Genomic DNA, 23,953 nt, shown 5'->3' on the forward strand with positions numbered 1-23,953 from the left:
GATGCCACTCCAACGGTGGCCACTCCAAAGATGCCACTCCAACGATGCCACTCCAACGATGCCACTCCAATGATGGCCACTCCAACGATGCCACTCCAACGATGCCACTCCAACGATGGCCACTCCAATGATGCCACTCCAACGATGGCCACTCCAACGATGCCACTCCAACGATGCCACTCCAATGATGCCACTCCAACGATGCCACTCCAATGATGGCCACTCCAACGATGCCACTCCAACGATGCCACTCCAACGATGCCACTCCAACGATGGCCACTCCAACGATGGCCACTCCAACGATGCCACTCCAACGATGGCCACTCCAACGATGCCACACCAACGATGGCCACTCCAACGATGGCCACTCCAACGATGCCACTCCAACGATGGCCACTCCAACGATGGCCACTCCAATGATGGCCACTCCAACGATGCCACTCCAACGATGCCACTCCAACGATGGCCACTCCAATGATGGCCACTCCAACGATGCCACTCCTACGATGCCACTCCAATGATGCCACTCCAACGATGCCACTCCAATGATGCCACTCCAACGATGGCCACTCCAATGATGGCCACTCCAATGATGGCCACTCCAACGATGGCCACTCCAACAATGCCACTCCAACGATGCCACTCCAACGATGGCCACTCCAACGATGGCCACTCCAACGATGCCACTCCAACGATGCCACTCCAATGATGGCCACTCCAACGATGCCACTCCAACGATGGCCACTCCAACGATGGCCACTCCAACGATGCCACTCCAACGATGCCACTCCAACGATGGCCACTCCAACGATGGCCACTCCAAAGATGGCCACTCCAACGATGCCACTCCAATGATGCCACTCCAACGATGCCACTCCAACGATGCCACTCCAACGATGGCCACTCCAACGATGCCACTCCAATGATGGCCACTCCAACGGTGGCCACTCCAACGATGCCACTCCAACGATGGCCACTCCAACGATGCCACTCCAACGATGCCACTCCAACGATGCCACTCCAATGATGGCCACTCCAACGGTGGCCACTCCAACGATGCCACTCCAATGATGGCCACTCCAACGGTGGCCACTCCAACGATGCCACTCCAACGATGCCACTCCAACGATGGACACTCCAACGATGCCACTCCAACGATGCCACTCCAACGATGGCCACTCCAACAATGGCCACTCCAACGATGCCACTCCAACGATGCCACTCCAACGATGCCACTCCAACGATGCCACTCCAACGATGGCCACTCCAACGATGGCCACTCCAACGATGCCACTCCAACGATGCCACTCCAACGATGGCCACTCCAACGATGCCACTCCAATGATGGCCACTCCAACGATGGCCACTCCAATGATGGCCACTCCAACGATGGCCACTCCAATGATGGCCACTCCAACGATGGCCACTCCAAAGATGCCACGCCAACGATGCCACTCCAACGATGGCCACTCCAACGATGCCACTCCAACGATGCCACTCCAACGATGGCCACTCCAACGATGGCCACTCCAACGATGGCCCCTCCAACGATGGCCACTCCAACGATGCCACACCAACGATGCCACTCCAACGATGCCACTCCAACGATGGCCACTCCAACGATGGCCACTCCAACGATGCCACTCCAACGATGCCACTCCAACGATGGCCACTCCAACGATGGCCACTCCAACGATGCCACTCCAATGATGCCACTCCAACGATGCCACTCCAACGATGCCACTCCAATGATGGCCACTCCAACGGTGGCCACTCCAACGATGGCCACTCCAACGATGCCACTCCAATGATGCCACTCCAACGATGCCACTCCAACGATGCCACTCCAACGGTGGCCACTCCAAAGATGCCACTCCAACGATGCCACTCCAACGATGCCACTCCAATGATGGCCACTCCAACGATGCCACTCCAACGATGCCACTCCAATGATGGCCATTCCAACGGTGGCCACTCCAAAGATGCCACTCCAACGATGCCACTCCAATGATGGCCACTCCAACGATGGCCACTCCAACGATGCCACTCCAACGATGCCACTCCAACGGTGGCCACTCCAAAGATGCCACTCCAACGATGCCACTCCAACGATGCCACTCCAATGATGGCCACTCCAACGATGCCACTCCAACGATGCCACTCCAACGATGGCCACTCCAATGATGCCACTCCAACGATGGCCACTCCAACGATGCCACTCCAACGATGCCACTCCAATGATGCCACTCCAACGATGCCACTCCAATGATGGCCACTCCAACGATGCCACTCCAACGATGCCACTCCAACGATGCCACTCCAACGATGGCCACTCCAACGATGGCCACTCCAACGATGCCACTCCAACGATGGCCACTCCAACGATGGCCACTCCAACGATGCCACTGCAACGATGCCACTCCAATGATGGCCACTCCAACGATGCCACTCCAATGATGGCCACTCCAACGATGGCCACTCCAATGATGCCACTCCAACGATGCCACTCCAACGATGCCACTCCAACGATGCCACTCCAATGATGGCCACTCCAACGCTGGCCACTCCAATGATGCCACTCCAACGATGCCACTCCAACGATGCCACTCCAACGATGCCACTCCAACGATGGCCCCTCTGCTTGCCCTGCCTTTGTTCTCCCTAATCAAACCCACACGCTGGTTGACCAGTGCTCAAACCTGCCGCGGGTCTCTCCTAGATCAGCGAACCTGAGTCAGGTTGCTGCCATCAGATTTTTGAATGTACAATGGACCCATGAAAACTACCTCATTGTTTTTTCTTTCTTTTTGCAATGCTGAATTAATTTATATCTATTTATACTTCTTATTGTGTTACGTATTCAGGCAACAATAAATATATGAGTTCGGCAAGGGTTTTTTATAACAAACAACACGTTTATTAAACACAGAAAGCAAACCCCCCAAAAGTAAACAAACACTAACGTACCGGAAACAGCTGCTGTGCGGCAGCTCAAACAGTTCTTAAAGCGATATTGCAAAAACAGTTCTTTAAATTGGTATTGACAAAAGTTCCTTACCCCTTGATGTCCACCTAAAGGCACACTATGAGCTAAAGTCAAAATCTCATTTCGATAAACTTTAGGGACAACTACCTGGTAAACAATATTCCAATCCTCACTTGCAGGTATCGTAGGCGATCTCCACTTCCTCATCAACACTCCTTTTTCCAAGTAATATCCTACTGGCACCTTTTCAATTTCACTATCTAGTAAAACTTGCTCTCTTAATTTTACAATCTCAGAGTCTCTATTCTGCTCTGCTATCATCTCCTTCCGAGACAGAGATAAATCTTTATAGTCAGACTTACTCCAAGAATCTTGTTCAAACAACGAAGGTAAGAAAGTCTCTGACACATCCTCAAAACTCGAATCCTGAGTTGAACAGTCCTGAATAACAACCTCATTCTGTGCATCAACCTTTTTAGCCATAGCTCTAGTCACAACACAGGAAGAATCTGTGTTAGAATTCAACTCTGGTTCCTCTGACTTCATTGTCAAATGCACTTCAGGAAAAACTTGTCCACCTGCCAAGTCATTACCTAACAATAAAGAAATACCCTTCACAGGTAAGCTACGCTGTAATCCTACTTTAACAAATCCAGTAACTAACCCTGACTTTAAATTTACTTTATGTAAATTTACAGGCATAAAATCACTCCCAACACCTCTTATGTAATTTACCTCACCAGTATCAGACTCTTCATTAAACTTCAACACACTGTCTAACATCAGTGATTGAGAAGCACCAGTATCCCGAAGGATTTTTATTGGCACCAGAGTAGAACCTTCTTTCAAGGATACAAACCCTTCAGTTATAAAATGATCATATCCCTTTCTAACTTGGTCAGACTCTAACAAAGCCTCATTTGTGTTTATCAAACCCTGTAACTTTACAGGTGCTTCAGTATGTTGCACACAAGCATCTGGAACTGCTTCCTTCTCTTTCTTTTTCAATTTGAAACAGTTTGCTATTACATGGCCAGGCTTCTTACAATAGTTACAAATAAGACCAAACTGTCTTTCCTTCACAGGCTTTCCTTTCTCATCAACTTTCTCATTAACCTCTGATTTAATTTCTGATTTACCTTGAGTCTCCATGTTATTTTTCCTCTTAAAATTTCTGCCCTGGGGAAATTTATTCTTATGGATTAAAACATACTCATCAGCTAATTAGCACAGTCCTGCAATTTATCACTATCCCTCTCATTTAAGTAGGTCCTTACTTCAACAGGAATGCTTCTTTTAAATTCCTCCATTAAAATCAGCTCTTTCAATGTATTCAATGTCCTCATTTACATTTTTAGAAGAAACCCATCTCTCAAAACACATAGCTTTATCATAGGCAAATTCCACATGTGTTTTCCACAGACTTTTTCAAATTTCTGAATCTTTCCCTATAAGCTTCTGGGACTAATTCAAATGCGTTTAAGATATGCCTCTTCACAATATCATAATCAAGTGCTTGCGCAGCTGTTAAAGCTGTGTAAACTTGTCGTGCTTTACCTTTAATTACACTCTGTAACAACACTGACCATTTATCTTTCGGCCACTCTGACATCCGAGTAATAGTTTCAAAATGTTGAAAATATCTTTCCACTTCTGTTTCACTAAATGGAGGGACCAATTTAATTTCTTGACTAGCAACAAACAGTTTTCTTGAACCAGAAGACTGATTCCCAGACCTTAATTCCTCCATTGCATAGTCAAAATCCCTCTTCTTTTGATCCGCCTCCAATTTACACCTCTCCAAATCAGCTTTACTCTGTTCCAACCTCATCTGTTCGATTTGCAACTGCATCCCCAGATTACTTATTGGAAACGACTCTAAAACTGAATCATCAAAAACACCCGAATCCACAAAGTGTGACGCGATTTTTCGCTGTATCACAGCCTTTGATGTAGTCTGCAAAATACCTTTAAGTTGCAATCTACGAGCTATCTCAAACGCCTCAGTTTTTTTCGACTTCGCCAACAACTCCGCACCTGGCGAAGCCAGAAACTCATCAATATTCATCGCTGCCGAATACCACTCACAAGCCAATCAAACAAAAAAAAATCGAGTTATCCCCGTTTCCAAAACACCGATTCAAAAGTTAGCAAGCATTTAAACACAAACGATCCGATCCCGGACGAGCCCCCATATTTAATGTTACGTATTCAGGCAACAATAAATATATGAGTTCGGCAAGGGTTTTTTATAACAAACAACACGTTTATTAAACACAGAAAACAAACCCCCCAAAAGTAACCAAACACTAACGTAACCGGAAACAGCTGCTGTGCGGCAGCTCAAACAGTTCTTAAAGCGATATTGCAAAAACAGTTCTTTAAATTGGTATTGCCAAAAGTTCGATATGCTCACAGTCCATTTAAAAGGAGAGACTTTATAAGACGATTTAAATTCTCTTTCACGTCGCTTGCTTCGATCCCCCACGTCGAACTTCCCACGAAGAATTTACGAAACAGGACAGCTTAAAGGCACTGACCTTTCCTTCCTCACTACCTTCAATCCTTTCTGGTAAAACCCAGGGATTAACACGAAGATAGTCAATGAAATCCTTCCAAATAAGGATCAAACAAAGGTCGAAACCCGTTTCACCGTAGAAAGCGATTCTCCTCGATCTTTAACTCCCGAACTTTGATCTTCACTCTCCACTGTCTCGAACTAACAGGATCGTAAAGAACCTGCTGGCAATGACCTTTTAAACTTTAGGCATTAGATAAAAACTTCATCCTTCAACTAAACTGCGTCATCACTTAAATCACGCAGTGGCATGAAGTCAACTTGGCAAATCCAGCCACGAACTGCCCCTCCTCACAGGGTGGGGTCTTCCTTTTATAACCTGTAAAAAAAACCTGTCACATGATCTCTACTGGCGGGAAAATGACGTCACTCCACCATCACAAGACCTTTACCTCAAGTCCAGTACAGCTTCAACCCCAGTCACGTGACAAGGGTACCACTGTCATGTGTCACGAGTACGTAACAATTGTAATTTGTAGTTTTAATTAGTATGTATTGCAATGTACCACTGCTGCAAAACAACAAATTTAACAGCACACGTATGCCAGAGATATTAAACCCGATTCTGAATCTGATTCCTGATGGTATTAGTGAGAAGAGGACAACTCCCTCATGAAGGTTCTTCTTGAGGCACCATCTCTTGAAGATATCCTGAGTGGTGGGGAGGATAGTGACAGTGATGGAACTGGCTGAGTCTATAACACTGCCGTCTCTTGCAATCCCATGTATTGGAGCCTCTATTCCAGGCTGTGATGCAGCCAGTCAGAATTTTCTGTATGGTACATACATCTGTAGAAACATCTGGATCTTCAGAACTGGGCTTCCCAACATCAAAGACACTCTACAGTTTGAATAGCAGGACATCCCATAAAATGGTTAGCAACATGTGGACTAAAACAGGCAATTGCAATATCAGGCACCTTAAACACAAGAGATTCTGCAGATGCTGGAAATCCAAAGTAACACACAGAAAATGCTGGAGAAACTTAGCAGATCAGACAGCATCTATGGAAAGGAATCAACAGTTGACATTTCAGGCCCAGATCCTCATCAGGACTGGACTGGAGTCAGTCACACAGTCTGTGTTGACCATGAACTACCCATTTATTGTTTATTTTCCATTCATTCCCATTAATTCCTGTTGCCCAGATTGGAGGGTATGTGAGGTTGGACAACCTTGAATTGTATCCACTGGAGCGACAGAGGCTAAGGGGAGACCGGATGGAAGTTTATGAAATTAGGAGAGGCAGAGACAGAGGAGACAGCCTGTATCTTATCCCCAGTGTCGAAATGTCTGAAATGTTTAATAACAGAGGGAGAAAGGGATCATTTCAAATAAATATCAGGTGCAAGTCATTTTTTCACACAGAGAGGGCAACGCCTGGAATTAACTGCCAGGGCAGATGCAATAGAGATGTTTAAGAGGCTCTGAGAGAGGGAGGAGAGATATGGACATTGTGTTGGCAGAAAGATGGGCATTTAATTTCTCATTCATTTAGTTTGGCACAACATCGCGGGCCCAAGGGCTGCTCCTATGTCGACCTGTTCTGCTTCTGCAGAGCTCAGGGAAAATGGAAGCATGAGTTGGAGAATGGAATTTCCATTGATTCATGCAGAACAGAAACAGGCCTTTCGTCCCATCAGGTCTGTGCTGACCACCAACATTGATCCCATTTTATTTTCCCTGTTCCCACCACAGATTCTACTCCACACTCAAGCACAGCAGCAGAGGGGAGAGCGTGGGGACTGGTTAACCTAGCATGTCTCTGAGATGTGGGAGGGAACTGGAGCACTTGGGAAAAACCAAGTAATCTCAGAAAATATACAAACTCAGCACACACACACACACATACACACACTCAAACTCACTCAGACACACACACACACATACACACTCATACACTCACAGACACACACACTCACACTCACTCACTCAGACACACACACATACACATACACACTCATGCTCACACTCACAGACATACACATACACTCACACTCACTCAGACATACACACACATACATATACACACTCATACTCACACTCACAGACACACACACACACTCACAGACACACACACTCACAGACACCCACACACACGCACTCACACACACACAGACACAAACTCACACACAGAGACGCACAATCACACACATAGGCACACACACACACTCACAGACACACACACACTCACAGACACCCCCACACACACACTCTCTCACAGACACCCACACACACACATTTACACAAACACACACAGAGACACACAATCACACACATAGGCACACACACACACACACTAACAGACACACCCACAGGCACAGACACGCAGACACTCACTCACACACAGACACTCATACACATGCAGACACAAACAGTCACTCACACACAGACACACGTAGAAACACAGACACTCACACACAAGCACGGAGTCCACAGTAAAGAAGTAGGTACCTTGGCCCATCTAGTCCGTGCTGAATTGTTATTCTGCCTAGTCCCAACGCCTCGCATCTGGATCATTGCCTTCCATAACCATCCCATTCATGTAATTATCCAAACCTCAGTCGATGTTGCAAACTCGAGAAATTCTGCAGATGCTGGAAATCCAAGCAACTCGCACAAAATGCTGGGGGAACTCAGCAGGCCAGGAAAAAAGTCAACAGTCGCCGTTTCGGGTCGAGAGCCTTTAGCAGGACTGAGTTCCTCCAGCATTTAGTGTGTGTTTCTTAAATGCTACAATTGACTTCGCATTCACCACTTCCGCTGGCAGCTCGTTCCGCACTGTCACCACCCCTGAATGAAGAATTCCCCTCTCAAATATTTCACCTTTTACCCTTAACCTGTGGTATCTAGTTCTAATGCCTCTCTCTCTCACACATACACACACTCACACTCTCTCTCACACACTCACTCTCTCTCTCTCTCTCTTTCTCTCTCACACACATACACACACACACACACACACACACACACACACACACACACACACACACACACACACATACTCACATACATGACGGAGCGCCGGGGGTGGTGGTTGAACCATGTTTCCATGTTTCCGAGCTGTGATCAGCGGTACCCTCCCGCTGCGGCACATAGGGAAGTAACTGGAGGGGGAAATACGGAGGGGTGGGGATGGAGTGGTGTGCCGGGCGGTGAAGTATGTGAGGAGAATTGAGTACGTAGGACAGATTACCGTGAAGGGAAGGGGGACTGTGTGGTGACTAATTTCCTGGCCGAGGACGGTGCTGAATCCCGCGAATTCCTGCTGTCCCGCGGGTCCCCGCTGGAGCGGCGCCAGTCCCAGGCTGTCTGCTGTTTGTCAGGCTGGGAAGGAAAAGCATTTCCTCTCGGGATCCTCTGGAGATGGGGCGGGAAACGAAAGCAGAGGCTCCGAGCTGCCACTGACGTGACCGGAGAGAGTTGGGAGGGGGGCGGCTACGGGGAGCGAAGAGTCCGTGATCGTTGCCGCTGCTCTCTGCCCCGACGCTCCGGATCGGAGGGATACGGCTTCGAAAGGCTTCCATCGCGGCTCAGTGCTGAAAGCTCGGGTAATTCGGAGAGCGGGCGGTGGTGGGGGTATCCGTGGGATTGTTGCGGTGGAGGGGTAAAGGGTTATCCGCTCCCTGCGTGGTCACTGTCGTGGGGAATTAAAGGGACATGGGCGGTGGGAGAGTTGCGCGGGGGCTTTGGGAAGAGAACGGGTAGTTCCAAAGTGAACAGAGGTGTGTGTGTGTGTGTATGTGGTGTATGTGTGTTTGTGTGTGTGTGTGTGTGTGTGTGTGTGAGAGAGAGAGAGAGAGAGTGTGTGTGTGTGTTGTGGGGGCGATGCGCGGGTAGAGGGAGAGTGGAGTGGGGGGAGCTGGAAAACTGCGGGAAGCGATAAAGACGGATACAAAACCCATAAAAACCCGGCATTCAGGGAGGGGCGGCTCCCAGAATCCGTGCCGGGGAAGAGTTCGACAGGGGTGTGGAGTGAGGGGAGATGGGCGTGTGTGGTAGAGAAAGGGACGAAGGGGGAGCGGGGAGGTAGGGAGAGGCGGGAGATTGGGGAAGGAAGAGTTGGGGTAAGGAGAGTGGGGCGTTGAGGAGACGAAGCAGATGGGGAGGAGTGATGGAAGATGTAGTGGATGGGGGGAACGGAGGTCGAGCATCAGTTCCACTTTGTGATGAATCGTCGCGCAGTTGAAGTGAGAGAAACGGCGTGTGTGTTGTAAAAGTACATGAACTGTATGTGTGTGGTTACGTGTGCGTGTGTTGTTCTCTGTGAACGGCAAGGGCGACCTGCGTCATCGAGGAGATTGTTGGGTTCCGGTGCCTCCCCTCCTGAGAGCCTCAGGTAGGGCTGAGGGTGCCCTTTGTGGGTTTCTGGCGGTGGGGCGGGGAAATGAATGTCTCTCATAGGAACTGGTGCTTCGGCCCACCAAACTAATTATACTAGCAATTGAACGCCTAACCAAACTAATCCCTTCCGCCCGCACAATATCCATATCCTTCCATTCCTGAGCCTGTCTGAGAACCTCGTCAGTGTCGCTGCCGTATCTGCCTTCACCCAACCCCTGGCAGCGCATTCCAGTCACCCACAACTCTGCGTACAAAGATGCCTCGCAATTCTCCTTTAAGTTACCCCCCCCCCCTACACACACACACACACACACACACACACGCACACATACACATACACTTTCAGGGGTTTCAGATTCACAATCATCGCGAGGGACTCAGCATCTTGTTCGCGGGGGGGGGGGGGGGTTGTCTCAGAGTCGGGGTGAACAGGCTGCCCGGGGAAAGGACCGCAGAGCAGTTTCTCGTCGGGCACGGTTCGGTCCCCATAATAAGGCTCCTGCTCTCGGTCTATCCAATGGAGCAGCCGCTCATCGCGGCCGATTGGCCAGCTCTCGGCGCAACGGACCAGCTGCGGACCCGGCCCTCTCCCCGGGACCACCCCCACCGCCCGCCTGAATCTGCCGGCACCTTCATCGGGTCCCCTTGCGGATTCTCCGGCGAGACGCTGTGGGTAACGAGAGGGATTGTGAAACCACTCTGTGTGTGAAGTCCTGCCGACCCGATCGCCAACCGAACCGCAACACCCACCACCAGCTTCACTGGTCGGAAAATCCCACTGAAAAAATCTCGCAGATGCCCCTGGAATGCTTCAGTCGGTTCAAAACGCCGCCCTCCTGTACTCAGCTTAAGAGGGATATTTAAGAGGGACCCTGGAGGACCCTCCAGGGTCAGTGGAACTCTGATCAGCCTAGCGTGTCACAGCCCAGACACTGGGAAGTCCCGGCATTAGATGAGATGTCTCCTTGCTGGCGGGGTAAATGCATCGCCGGGGTACCTTCCAGGAGGCTGCTTGGTGACCAGGATCCTGACCGACAGAGGCAGAGACTAAATTAATCACCATACGGAATGCTGGAGAAACTCGGCAGCTCAGGCGGCATCTGTGGAGGGTCGGGACCCTCTTCATGACAGAAGAGAGAAGAAGGTGGGGGAGGGGAAGAAGCACGAGGTGTCTGACGATAAGTGGAAGCAGGTAAGGGGGAAGTGGGTGATGGGGAAGGACGCTGGGAGGTGATAGGTGGAAGAGGTAAGGGGGAAGTGGGTGATGGGGAAGGACGCTGGGAGGTGATAGGTGGAAGAGGTAAGGGGGAAGTGGGTGATGGGGAAGGACGCTGGGAGGTGATAGGTGGAAGAGGTAAGGGGGAAGTGGGTGATGGGGAAGGACGCTGGGAGGTGATAGGTGGAAGAGGTAAGGGGGAAGTGGGTGATGGGGAAGGACGCTGGGAGGTGATAGGTGGAAGAGGTAAGGGGGAAGTGGGTGATGGGGAGGGGGAAGGAAGCTGGGAGGTGATAGGTGGAAGAGGTAAGGGGGAGGTGGGTGATGGGGAGGGGGAAGAACGCTGGGAGGTGATAGGTGGAACAGGTAAGGGGGAGGTGGGTGATGGGGAGGGGGAAGGACGCTGTGAGGTGATAGGTGGAAGAGGTAAGGGGGAGGTGGGTGATGGGGAGGGGGAAGGAAGCTGGGAGGTGATAGGTGGAAGAGGTAAGGGGGAGGTGGGTGATGGGGAGGGGGAAGGAAGCTGGGAGGTGATAGGTGGAAGAGGTAAGGGGGAAGTGGGTGATGGGGAAGGACGCTGGGAGGTGATAGGTGGAAGAGGTAAGGGGGAGGTGGGTGATGGGGAGGGGGAAGGACGCTGAGAGGTGATAGGTGGAAGAGGTAAGGGGGAGGTGGGTGATGGGGAGGGGGAAGGACGCTGGGAGGTGATAGGTGGAAGAGGTAAGGGGGAGGTGGGTGATGGGGAGGGGGAAGGAAGCTGGGAGGTGATAGGTGGAAGAGGTAAGGGGGAAGTGGGTGATGGGGAAGGACGCTGGGAGGTGATAGGTGGAAGAGGTAAGGGGGAGGTGGGTGATGGGGAGGGGGAAGGAAGCTGGGAGGTGATCGGTGGAAGAGGTAAGGGGGAGGTGGGTGATGGGGAGGGGGAAGGACGCTGTAAGGTGATAGGTGAAAGAGGTAAGGGGGAACTGGGTGATGGGGAGGGGGAAGGAAGCTGGGAGGTGATAGGTGGAAGAGGTAAGGGGGAAGTGGGTGATGGGGCGGGGGAAGGAAGCTGGGAGGTGATAGGTGGAAGAGGTAAGGGGGAAGTGGGTGATGGGGAAGGACGCTGGGAGGTGATAGGTGGAAGAGGTAAGGGGGAGGTGGGTGATGGGGAGGGGGAAGGAAGCTGGGAGGTGATAGGTGGAAGAGGTAAGGGGGAGGTGGGTGATGGGGAGGGGGAAGGACGCTGGGAGGTGATAGGTGGAAGAGGTAAGGGGGAGGTGGGTGATGGGGAGGGGGAAGGACGCTGGGAGGTGATAGGTGGAAGAGGTAAGGGGGAGGTGGGTGATGGGGAGGGGGAAGGACGCTGGGAGGTGATAGGTGGAAGAGGTAAGGGGGAAGTGGGTGATGAGAAGGACGCTGGGAGGTGATAGGTGGAAGAGGTAAGGGGGAGGTGGGTGATGGGGAGGGGGCAGGACACTGGGAGGTGATAGGTGGAAGAGGTAAGGGGGAAGTGGGTGATGGGGAAGGACGCTGGGAGTTGATAAGTGGAAGAGGTAAGGGGGAGGTGGGTGATGGGGAAGGACGCTGGGAGGTGATAGGTGGAAGAGGTAAGGGGGAGGTGGGTGATGGGGAGGGGGAAGGAAGCTGGGAGGTGATAGGTGGAAGAGGTAAGGGGGAGGTGGGTGATGGGGAGGGGGAAGGACGCTGGGAGGTGATAGGTGGAAGAGGTAAGGGGGAGGTGGGTGATGGGGAGGGGGAAGGAAGCTGGGAGGTGATAGGTGGAAGAGGTAAGGGGGAGGTGGGTGATGGGGAGGGGGAAGGACGCTGGGAGGTGATAGGTGGAAGAGGTAAGGGGGAGGTGGGTGATGGGGAGGGGGAAGGACACTGGGAGGTGATAGGTGGAAGAGGTAAGGGGGAGGTGGGTGATGGGGAAGGACGCTGGGAGGTGATAGGTGGAAGAGGTAAGGGGGAGGTGGGTGATGGGGAGGGGGAAGGACACTGGGAGGTGATAGGTGGAAGAGGTAAGGGGGAGGTGGGTGATGGGGAAGGACGCTGGGAGGTGATAGGTGGAAGAGGTAAGGGGGAGGTGGGTGATGGGGAAGGACGCTGGGAGGTGATAGGTGGAAGAGGTAAGGGGGAAGTGGGTGATGGGGAAGGACGCTGTGAGGTGATAGGTGGAAGAGGTAAGGGGGAAGTGGATGATGGGGAGGGGGAAGGACGCTGGGAGGTGATAGGTGGAAGAGGTAAGGGGGAAGTGGGTGATGGGGAGGGGGAAGGAAGCTGGGAGGTGATAGGTGGAAGAGGTAAGGGGGAAGTGGGTGATGGGGAGGGGGAAGGACGCTGGGAGGTGATAGGTGGAAGAGGTAAGGGGGAGGTGGGTGATGGGGAGGGGGAAGGAAGCTGGGAGGTGATAGGTGGAAGAGGTAAGGGGGAAGTGGGTGATGGGGAAGGACGGTGGGAGGTGATAGGTGGAAGAGGTAAGGGGGAGGTGGGTGATGGGGAGAGGGAAGGAAGCTGGGAGGTGATAGGTGGAAGAGGTAAGGGGGAGGTGGGTGATGGGGAGAGGGAAGGAAGCTGGGAGGTGATAGGTGGAAGAGGTAAGGGGGAAGTGGGTGATGGGGAAGGACGCTGGGAGGTGATAGGTGGAAGAGGTAAGTGGGAGGTGGGTGATGGGGAGGGGGAAGGACGATGTGAGGTGATAGGTGGAAGAGGTAAGGGGGAAGTGGGTGATGGGGAGGGGGAAGGACGCTGGGAGGTGATAGGTGGAAGAGGTAAGGGGGAAGTGGGTGATGGGGAGGGGGAAGGACGCTGGGAGGTGATAGGTGGAAGAGGTAAGGGGGAAGTGGGTGATGGGGAGGGGGAAGGACGCTGGGAGGTGATAGGTGGAAGAGGTAAGGGGGAAGTGGGTGATGGGGAAGGACGCTGGGAGGTGATAGGTGGAAGAGGTAAGTGGGAGGTGGGTGATGGGGAGGGGGAAGGACGATGTGAGGTGATAGGTGGAAGAGGTAAGGGGGAAGTGGGTGATGGGGAGGGGGAAGGACGCTGGGAGGTGATAGGTGGAAGAGGTAAGGGGGAAGTGGGTGATGGGGAAGGACGCTGGGAGGTGATCGGTGGAAGAGGTAAGGGGGAGGTGGGTGATGGGGAAGGACGCTGGGAGGTGATAGGTGGAAGAGGTAAGGGGGAAGTGGGTGATGGGGAAGGACGCTGGGAGGTGATAGGTGGAAGAGGTAAGGGGGAAGTGGGTGATGGGGAAGGACGCTGGGAGGTGATAGGTGGAAGAGGTAAGGGGGAGGTGGGTGATGGGGAGGGGGAAGGACGCTGGGAGGTGATAGGTGGAAGAGGTAAGGGGGAAGTGGGTGATGGGGAGGGGGAAGGACGCTGGGAGGTGATAGGTGGAAGAGGTAAGGGGGAGGTGGGTGATGGGGAGGGGGAAGGAAGCTGGGAGGTGATAGGTGGAAGAGGTAAGGGGGAAGTGGGTGATGGGGAAGGACGGTGGGAGGTGATAGGTGGAAGAGGTAAGGGGGAGGTGGGTGATGGGGAGAGGGAAGGAAGCTGGGAGGTGATAGGTGGAAGAGGTAAGGGGGAGGTGGGTGATGGGGAGAGGGAAGGAAGCTGGGAGGTGATAGGTGGAAGAGGTAAGGGGGAAGTGGGTGATGGGGAAGGACGCTGGGAGGTGATAGGTGGAAGAGGTAAGTGGGAGGTGGGTGATGGGGAGGGGGAAGGACGATGTGAGGTGATAGGTGGAAGAGGTAAGGGGGAAGTGGGTGATGGGGAGGGGGAAGGACGCTGGGAGGTGATAGGTGGAAGAGGTAAGGGGGAAGTGGGTGATGGGGAGGGGGAAGGACGCTGGGAGGTGATAGGTGGAAGAGGTAAGGGGGAAGTGGGTGATGGGGAGGGGGAAGGACGCTGGGAGGTGATAGGTGGAAGAGGTAAGGGGGAAGTGGGTGATGGGGAAGGACGCTGGGAGGTGATAGGTGGAAGAGGTAAGTGGGAGGTGGGTGATGGGGAGGGGGAAGGACGATGTGAGGTGATAGGTGGAAGAGGTAAGGGGGAAGTGGGTGATGGGGAGGGGGAAGGACGCTGGGAGGTGATAGGTGGAAGAGGTAAGGGGGAAGTGGGTGATGGGGAAGGACGCTGGGAGGTGATCGGTGGAAGAGGTAAGGGGGAGGTGGGTGATGGGGAAGGACGCTGGGAGGTGATAGGTGGAAGAGGTAAGGGGGAAGTGGGTGATGGGGAAGGACGCTGGGAGGTGATAGGTGGAAGAGGTAAGGGGGAAGTGGGTGATGGGGAAGGACGCTGGGAGGTGATAGGTGGAAGAGGTAAGGGGGAGGTGGGTGATGGGGAAGGACGCTGGGAGGTGATAGGTGGAAGAGGTAAGGGGGAAGTGGGTGATGGGGAAGGACGCTGGGAGGTGATAGGTGGAAGAGGTACGGGGGAGGTGGGTGATGGGGAGGGGGAAGGACGCTGGGAGGTGATAGGTGGAAGAGGTACGGGGGAGGTGGGTGATGGGGAGGGGGAAGGACGCTGTGAGGTGATAGGTGGAAGAGGTACGGGGGAGGTGGGTGATGGGGAGGGGGAAGGACGCTGTGAGGTGATAGGTGGAAGAGGTAAGGGGGAAGTGGGTGATGGGGAAGGACGCTGGGAGGTGATAGGTGGAAGAGGTGAGGGGGAGGTGGGTGATGGGGAGGGGGAAGGACGCTGGGAGGTGATAGGTGGAAGAGGTAAGGGGGAAGTGGGTGATGGGGAAGGACGCTGGGAGGTGATAGGTGGAAGAGGTAAGGGGGAGGTGGGTGATGGGGAGGGGGAAGGACGCTGGGAGGTGATAGGTGGAAGAGGTAAGGGGGAAGTGGGTGATGGGGAAGGACGCTGGGAGGTGATAGGTGGAAGAGGTAAGGGGGAGGTGGGTGATGGGGAGGGGGAAGGTCGCTGGGAGGTGATAGGTGGAAGAGGTACGGGGGAGGTGGGTGATGGGGAGGGGGAAGGACGCTGTGAGGTGATAGGTGGAAGAGGTAAGGGGGAAGTGGGTGATGGGGAAGGACGCTGGGAGGTGATAGGTGGAAGAGGTAAGGGGGAAGTGGGTGATGGAGAAGGACGCTGGGAGGTGATAGGTGGAAGAGGTGAGGGGGAGGTGGGTGATGGGGAGGGGGAAGGACGCTGGGAGGTGATAGGTGGAAGAGGTAAGGTGGAAGTGGGTGATGTGGAAGGACGCTGGGAGGTGATAGGTGGAAGAGGTAAGGGGCAGGTGGGTGATGGGGAGGGGGCAGGACACTGGGAGGTGATAGGTGGAAGAGGTAAGGGAGAGGTGGGTGATGGGGAGGGGGAAGGACGCTGGGAGGTGATAGGTGGAAGAGGTAAGGGGGAAGTGGGTGATGGGGAAGGACGCTGGGAGGTGATCGGTGGAAGAGGTAAGGGGGAAGTGGGTGATGGGGAAGGACGCTGGGAGGTGATAGGTGGAAGAGGTAAGGGGGAGGTGGGTGATGGGGAAGGACGCTGGGAGGTGATAAGTGGAAGAGGTAAGGGGGAAGTGGGTGATGGGGAAGGACGCTGGGAGGTGATAGGTGGAAGAGGTAAGGGGGAAGTGGGTGATGGGGAAGGACGCTGGGAGGTGATAGGTGGAAGAGGTAAGGGGGAAGTGGGTGATGGGGAAGGACGCTGGGAGGTGATAGGTGGAAGAGGTAAGGGGGAAGTGGGTGATGGGGAAGGACGCTGGGAGGTGATAGGTGGAAGAGGTAAGGGGGAAGTGGGTGATGGGGAAGGACGCTGGGAGGTGATAAGTGGAAGAGGTAAGGGGCAGGTGGGTGATGGGGAGGGGGCAGGACACTGGGAGGTGATAGGTGGAAGAGGTAAGGGAGAGGTGGGTGATGGGGAGGGGGAAGGACGCTGGGAGGTGATAGGTGGAAGAGCTCAGGGGGAGGGGGAAGGATGCTGGGAGGTGATAGATGGAAGAGGTAAGGGGAGGTGGGTGATGGGGAGGGGGAAGGACGCTGGGAGGTGATAGGTGGAAGAGGTAAGGGGGAGGGGGAAGGACGCTGTGAGGTGATAGGTGGAAGAGGTAAGGGGGAAGTGGGTGATGGGGAAGGACGCTGGGAGGTGATAGGTGGAAGAGGTACGGGGGAGGTGGGTGATGGGGAGGGGGAAGGACGCTGGGAGGTGATAGGTGGAAGAGGTAATGGGGAGGTGGGTGATGGGGAGGGGGAAGGAAGCTGGGAGGTGATAGGTGGAAGAGGTAAGGGGGAGGTGGGTGATGGGGAGGGGGAAGGACGCTGGGAGGTGATAGGTGGAAGAGGTAAGGGGGAGGTGGGTGATGGGGAGGGGGAAGGACGCTGGGAGGTGATAGGTGGAAGAGGTAAGGGGGAAGTGGGTGATGGGGAAGGACGCTGGGAGGTGATAGGTGGAAGAGGTAAGGGGGAGGTGGGTGATGGGGAGGGGGAAGGACGCTGGGAGGTGATAGGTGGAAGAGGTAAGGGGGAGGTGGGTGATGGGGAGGGGGAAGGTCGCTGGGAGGTGATAGGTGGAAGAGGTAAGGGGGAAGTGGGTGATGGGGAAGGACGCTGGGAGGTGATAGGTGGAAGAGGTAAGGTGGAGGTGGGTGATGGGGAGGGGGAAGGACGCTGGGAGGTGATAGGTGGAAGAGGTAAGGGGGAGGTGGGTGATGGGGAAGGACGCTGGGAGGTGATATGTGGAAGAGGTAAGGGGGAGGTGGGTGATGGGGAGGGGGAAGGTCGCTGGGAGGTGATAGGTGGAAGAGGTAAGGGGGAAGTGGGTGATGGGGAAGGACGCTGGGAGGTGATAGGTGGAAGAGGTAAGGGGGAGGTGGGTGATGGGGAGGGGGAAGGACGCTGGGAGGTGATAGGTGGAAGAGGTAAGGGGGAAGTGGGTGATGGGGATGGACGCTGGGAGGTGATGTGGAAGAGGTAAGGGGGAAGTGGGTGATGGGGAATGACGCTGTGAGGTGATAGGAGGAAGAGGTAAGGGGGAAGTGGGTGATGGGGATGGACGCTGGGAGGTGATAAGTGGAAGAGGTAAGGGGGAGGTGGGTGATGGGGAGAGGGAAGGAAGCTGGGAGGTGATAGGTGGAGGAGGTAAGGGTGAGGTGGGTGATGGGGAGGGGGTAGGACGCTGGGAGGTGATAGGTGGAAGAGGTAAGGTGGAGGTGGGTGATGGGGAGGGGGAAGGACGCTGGGAGGTGATAGGTGGAGGAGGTAAGGGTGAGGTGGGTGATGGGGAGGGGGTAGGACGCTGGGAGGTGATAGGTGGAAGAGGTAAGGTGGAGGTGGGTGATGGGGAGGGGGAAGGACGCTGGGAGGTGATAGGTGGAAGAGGTAATGGGGAGGTGGGTGATGGGGAGGGGGAAGGAAGCTGGGAGGTGATAGGTGGAAGAGGTAAGGGGGACGTGGGTCATGACCAGGCGGATTGTGATGTCAAGAGTCCATCTAAGGGAACGTTCAATAGTCTTCTGACCCCGGGATAGAAGTTGTCCTTGAGCCTTGTGGTACGCACTTTCAGATTTTTGTATCTTCTGCCCGATGAAAGAAGAAGGAAGCGAGAAGTGCGGGCAGAGTCCATGGAGGGGAAGTTGTTTCCCTGATGGGCTGAGCTGTGTCCACAAGCAGGCGAGTTGCCATAGCAAACTGCGATGCATCTAGACAGGACCCTTCCTACCGATACAGGTTGATGAGGGTCAAAGGGGCGTCCTGGGGGAAGCAGAGGTACTGCTGAGCTGGGACGTCCTGGGGGAAGCAGAGGTGCTGCTGAGCCGGGACGTCCTGGGGGAAGCAGAGGTGCTGCTGAGCCGGGACGTCCTGGGGGAAGCAGAGGTGCTGCTGAGCCGGGACGTCCTGGGGGATGCAGAGGTGCTGCTGAGCCGGGACGTCCTGGGGGAAGCAGAGGTGCTGCTGAGCCGGGACGTCCTGGGGGAAGCAGAGGTGCTGCTGAGCCGGGACGTCCTGGGGGAAGCAGAGGTGCTGCTGAGCCGGGACGTCCTGGGGGAAGCAGAGGTGCTGCTGAGCCGGGACGTCCTGGGGGAAGCAGAGGTGCTGCTGAGCCGGGACGTCCTGGGGGAAGCAGAGGTGCTGCTGAGCCGGGACGTCCTGGGGGAAGCAGAGGTGCTGCTGAGCCGGGACGTCCTGGGGGAAGCAGAGGTGCTGCTGAGCCGGGACGTCCTGGGGGAAGCAGAGGTGCTGCTGAGCCGGGACGTCCTGGGGGAAGCAGAGGTGCTGCTGAGCCGGGACGTCCTGGGGGAAGCAGAGGTGCTGCTGAGCCGGGACGTCCTGGGGGAAGCAGAGGTGCTGCTGAGCCGGGACGTCCTGGGGGAAGCAGAGGTGCTGCTGAGCCGGGACGTCCTGGGGGAAGCAGAGGTGCTGCTGAGCCGGGACGTCCTGGGGGAAGCAGAGGTGCTGCTGAGCCGGGACGTCCTGGGGGAAGCAGAGGTGCTGCTGAGCCGGGACGTCCTGGGGGAAGCAGAGGTGCTGCTGAGCCGGGACGTCCTGGGGGAAGCAGAGGTGCTGCTGAGCTGGGACGTCCTGGGGGAAGCAGAGGTGCTGCTGAGCCGGGACGTCCTGGGGGAAGCAGAGGTGCTGCTGAGCCGGGACGTCCTGGGGGAAGCAGAGGTGCTGCTGAGCTGGGACGTCCTGGGGGAAGCAGAGGTGCTGCTGAGCCGGGACGTCCTGGGGGAAGCAGAGGTGCTGCTGAGCTGGGACGTCCTGGGGGAAGCAGAGGTGCTGCTGAGCCGGGACGTCCTGGGGGAAGCAGAGGTGCTGCTGAGCCGGGACGTCCTGGGGGAAGCAGAGGTGCTGCTGAGCCGGGACGTCCTGGGGGAAGCAGAGGTGCTGCTGAGCCGGGACGTCCTGGGGGAAGCAGAGGTGCTGCTGAGCCGGGACGTCCTGGGGGAAGCAGAGGTGCTGCTGAGCCGGGACGTCCTGGGGGAAGCAGAGGTGCTGCTGAGCCGGGACGTCCTGGGGGAAGCAGAGGTGCTGCTGAGCCGGGACGTCCTGGGGGAAGCAGAGGTGCTGCTGAGCCGGGACGTCCTGGGGGAAGCAGAGGTGCTGCTGAGCCGGGACGTCCTGGGGGAAGCAGAGGTGCTGCTGAGCCGGGACGTCCTGGGGGAAGCAGAGGTGCTGCTGAGCCGGGACGTCCTGGGGGAAGCAGAGGTGCTGCTGAGCCGGGACGTCCTGGGGGAAGCAGAGGTGCTGCTGAGCCGGGACGTCCTCGGGGAAGCAGAGGTGCGGGTGAACTGTCTCGGCCGTGGTTGGTCCAGCACACGTTTCCGGTGATGTTCACTCCTGGAACTTCTCTCAACTCTCTGGACTTCAGAACAGTTAATTTAAACTGGGACATGTGCTGTCGATGACCGGCTTTTTTTGTTGTTGACATTGGGGGAAAGGTAGTTGTCATGACACCGTGTCACTAAGCTCTCTGCCTCTTCCCTATTCTCCGACTCATCCTTATTCGAGATACGGCCTGCGAGTGGTATCATCTTGAACGTAGCGGAATCTGGCCATGCCGTGGTGAGTGTAGAGGGAGTAGAGTAGGGGGCTGAGGACGCACCCTTAAGTGACATCGCTGTTGGGGGTACTCATAGGTGATGAATATTTACCACCTGAGTACGGACACACTCGAGTGAGTGACCTTCCGCCCCGATCGGGGGACTCGGAACCGCGGCCCAGACCCATTCCAACCGTCCATTGCTTTCCGTTGGATCGCAGCGGCAAAGGTGGGAGCAAAGAGCAAGGGAGGAGAGAGGACCCACTCGGGAGGGGCGGCATCGGGGGAGGCACCGAACCAATGGGCACCGCCTCCCTCGGTCTGCTCAGTAAACCCTTCCCCAGCGCTGTGTGTGGCCCTCCACGGAAAAGCTGTCTTCCTCTGCGGTGGTGAGTCCACCGGGGGCTCGGAACATTTCTCCCGGCTAACCCGTGCGGAAGGCGGGAGGTCCGCTGGCACTCACGAATCCTCCGCAGGTCCGCGGACGAACCATTAGCCAGTGGGTCTGGGGGACCTTTTGGATGTCCATTGGTGCATGTGGATTTTAGTAAGGCGATCGACATGGTGGGCTCATTCAGGAAGTCGGGAAGCATGGGATCCAGGGAAACGGCTGCATGGATTCAGAATTGGCTTGCTCACAGAAGTGTATTCTACATGGTGGTCGGTCACCAGCCGTTTTGGGACACCTGCTGCTTGTGGTTTTTATCAGTCATTTAGACGGAGAAATGGATGGGTGGGTTTACAGGTGACACAAAGCGTAGCGGTGTGGATACCATGCCAGGAGATTATAATGGGATATTGATGGGAAGCACAGCCGGGCAGAGAAGTGACAAATGGAGTTCAACTCGGAAGTGCGAAGTGATTCACTTTGGAAGGTAGAACTTGGCGCAGAGTACAAAGTTAATGTCAGGATTCTTAGCAGCGCAAAGGATTTTGGGGTCGAAGTCCGTAAATCTCTCGAAGTTGCCTCGGGTGGTTAAGAAGGTGTGCGGTCCTTGAACTCCAGAGCCACGGGGTACTTTTGTGGTTTTATAAAACTCCGGTTCTCCGGAATATTGTGCTCAGTCTGGTCACCTCCTTATAGAAAATACGTGGAAGCTTCAGAGAGAGTGCAGAGGAGATTTGCCAGGATCAGGTAACATGTCTTATCAGGAACGGTTCCACGAGCTAAGAATGGAGCGACGGAGGACAAGAAGAGACTTGGTAGAGGCATATAAGATGATAACAGGCATAGATAGAGGGCCTTTCCCCCACGATGACAATAGTTAATATGAGAGGACATACTGTTCAGGCGATTGGACGATAGTATAGAGGTGGTGTCAGCAGTGATATTTTTTTACACAGAGCGCAGAGGGTGCCTGGACCTCACTGCTGGAGTGGTGGTCAACGCAGGTACATCAGAGACTTAGACAGGACATGGATAGAAGAAAAATGGAAGGTTATTTGGCAGAGAAGGGTTAGATTGATCTTGCAGTGGGTAAAAAGGTTGACACAGCACTGTGACCCAAGGGCCTGTACTGTCTGTGATCGCTGTCTTATCCCTGAAGGCGTGGTGCAGGCAGTTAGAGTGGTTCTGGTGCCATGAGAATACGCCCTCATTACCGAAGGACAGAAGAAAGAAACTCTGAGGTTACGCTCCTCCCTTCGGGCCACAGCTGGAGCCCTCTTTCAGTTCTGGTCACCACACCATAGGAAGGAGGCGTTTGCACTGGAGAGGGTGCAGAGGAGATTCCCTGGGAATGGAGAGTTTCAGTTATGAGGAGAGACAGGAGCGATTGGGTCTGTTCTCCCTGGAGTGGAGGAGGCTGAGGGAGGACCTGATAGAGGGGGACAGAATTGTGAGGGGCATAAATAAGGTGCATGTTCAGAAATTACATCCTCATAAAGCCAGAGGATAGAAGTGACTAGGAAGTGTGTGATGAGACAGTGTAGTGGGAGATTTACTCTGTGTCTAACCCCACGAGTGTGTGATGGGACGGAATGGAGGGAGTTTCACTCAACGTCTGACCCCAGGAGTGTGTCATCAGAGACCCAGGTCGTGGAAAGGGAGAGGAAGTTTTGGGCACGCTGTGTTGGGCGAATGGACGGGTCCTGGTGAGTAAAAAGAGGCCAACACCAGTCCCTGGCCGGACATCCTGAGGAAGCTGAGCCTGGGACTGATCCCTGTCCGGAACTGGAGCCCAGTGAGGACTCGCTCACATCTGCATACGGATTGTCTCTGCAGCCCGGCTGGACCCACCGTAAAGATACAGTCCGGGGACAGCCTTCCCAACAAGGAAGGAGCCTGCACTTTTCCGCGGTTACGATGCTGCCTGAGTGCCCCTTGACAGGGAGCAAGCGGTCACTATGGGTACAGTGGGGGAGTTCCGAGAACGATTAACCCCCCCACTTCTCCCCGGGAGCTGAGTGTTTTGTAGATAGTGGTAACCGTATTTACATCTGAAATTAGTATTAGTCTTGTAAATCCGTGATGTTTGTTTTCAATGGTCAATAAACATTTGTAGTTTGGCGAGAGGTCAATGAAGGAACTCGTGGGAGGGGTGGTACTTGACGGAGTGATGTAGTGAGGGAGAGAGCTGTCCATTCTGTGTGTAGGGCAGCTGAGCTGGTGACGGATGACAGAATGTGTGGACGGGACAGCGGTGCAGAGGGAATGCTGAGCTGGTGACGGGTGACAGAATGTGTGGACGGGACATGAAACCCAGCATGTCTGACCAGATGCAACCTCTCTCTGCGGATGAGAGCGCCCGCCGCACAACAGCCTAATTAATAGAAGCTTTAGCCTGACACTGCGGGCCAGCGAACAATAAACAGAACTTCCCGTCGATGTTTACAGCGATCAGGAAATGGCTGTTCCAATTCCCCCACCCCCATGTCAGAGCACAAGATGTTTCCGATCTCCCTGCTCGTGTCGTCTTGTCAGAGAAACGATCAGAGTCTCCACTCCCTGTCTGTCACCATCAGATCCTGTCCACCAGTATGGGATGTGTGTGTGAGTGTGTGTGTGTGTGTGTGTGTGTGTGTGTGTGTGTGTGTGTGTGTGTGTGTGTGTGTGTGTGTGTGTGTGTGTGTGTGTGTGTGATCAATGCTCCGTGTGTGTGTGAGTGTGTGTGTGTGTGTGATCCTGAATGCTCCGTGTGTGTGTGTGTGTGTGTGTGTGTGTGTGTATGTGTGTGTGTGATCCTGAATGTTTCGTGTGTGTGTGTGTGTGTGTGTGTGTGATCAATGCTCCGTGTGTGTGTGAGTGTGTGTGTGTGTGTGATCCTGAATGCACCGTGTGTGTGTGTATGTGTGTGTGTGATCCTGAATGTTTTGTGTGTGTGTGAGTGTGTGTGTGTGCCTGTGTGTGTATGTGTGTGTGTG

General features: G+C 54.6%; 2 protein-coding genes across 11 annotated transcripts in view; one reads left to right on the forward strand and one right to left on the reverse strand.

Moving 5' to 3' along the window:
• The window catches only part of LOC132400062 (rho guanine nucleotide exchange factor 2-like), a 569,765-nt gene extending 561,625 nt beyond the window's left edge, over positions 1-8,140 (reverse strand). The window contains 1 exon segment of the mRNA XM_059981145.1: positions 8,020-8,140. Within this exon segment, the coding sequence (XP_059837128.1) occupies positions 8,020-8,029 (10 nt within the window). The 5' untranslated portion in view covers positions 8,030-8,140.
• Positions 8,141-8,899: 759 nt separating this feature from the next.
• LOC132399509 (multiple epidermal growth factor-like domains protein 11) overlaps positions 8,900-23,953 on the forward strand; it is a 281,926-nt gene continuing 266,872 nt past the window's right edge. For 3 of the 10 annotated variants that reach the window (XM_059979962.1, XM_059979960.1, XM_059979961.1), the window contains exon 1: positions 8,907-9,116. The gene's annotated coding sequence lies outside the window, so the exon portion shown is untranslated. The other 7 variants (XM_059979956.1, XM_059979963.1, XM_059979958.1 and 4 more) reach the window with 6 other exon arrangements.

The sequence above is a fragment of the Hypanus sabinus genome, chromosome 9, assembly GCF_030144855.1.
Source record: "Hypanus sabinus isolate sHypSab1 chromosome 9, sHypSab1.hap1, whole genome shotgun sequence".
Classification (NCBI taxonomy): domain Eukaryota; kingdom Metazoa; phylum Chordata; class Chondrichthyes; order Myliobatiformes; family Dasyatidae; genus Hypanus; species Hypanus sabinus.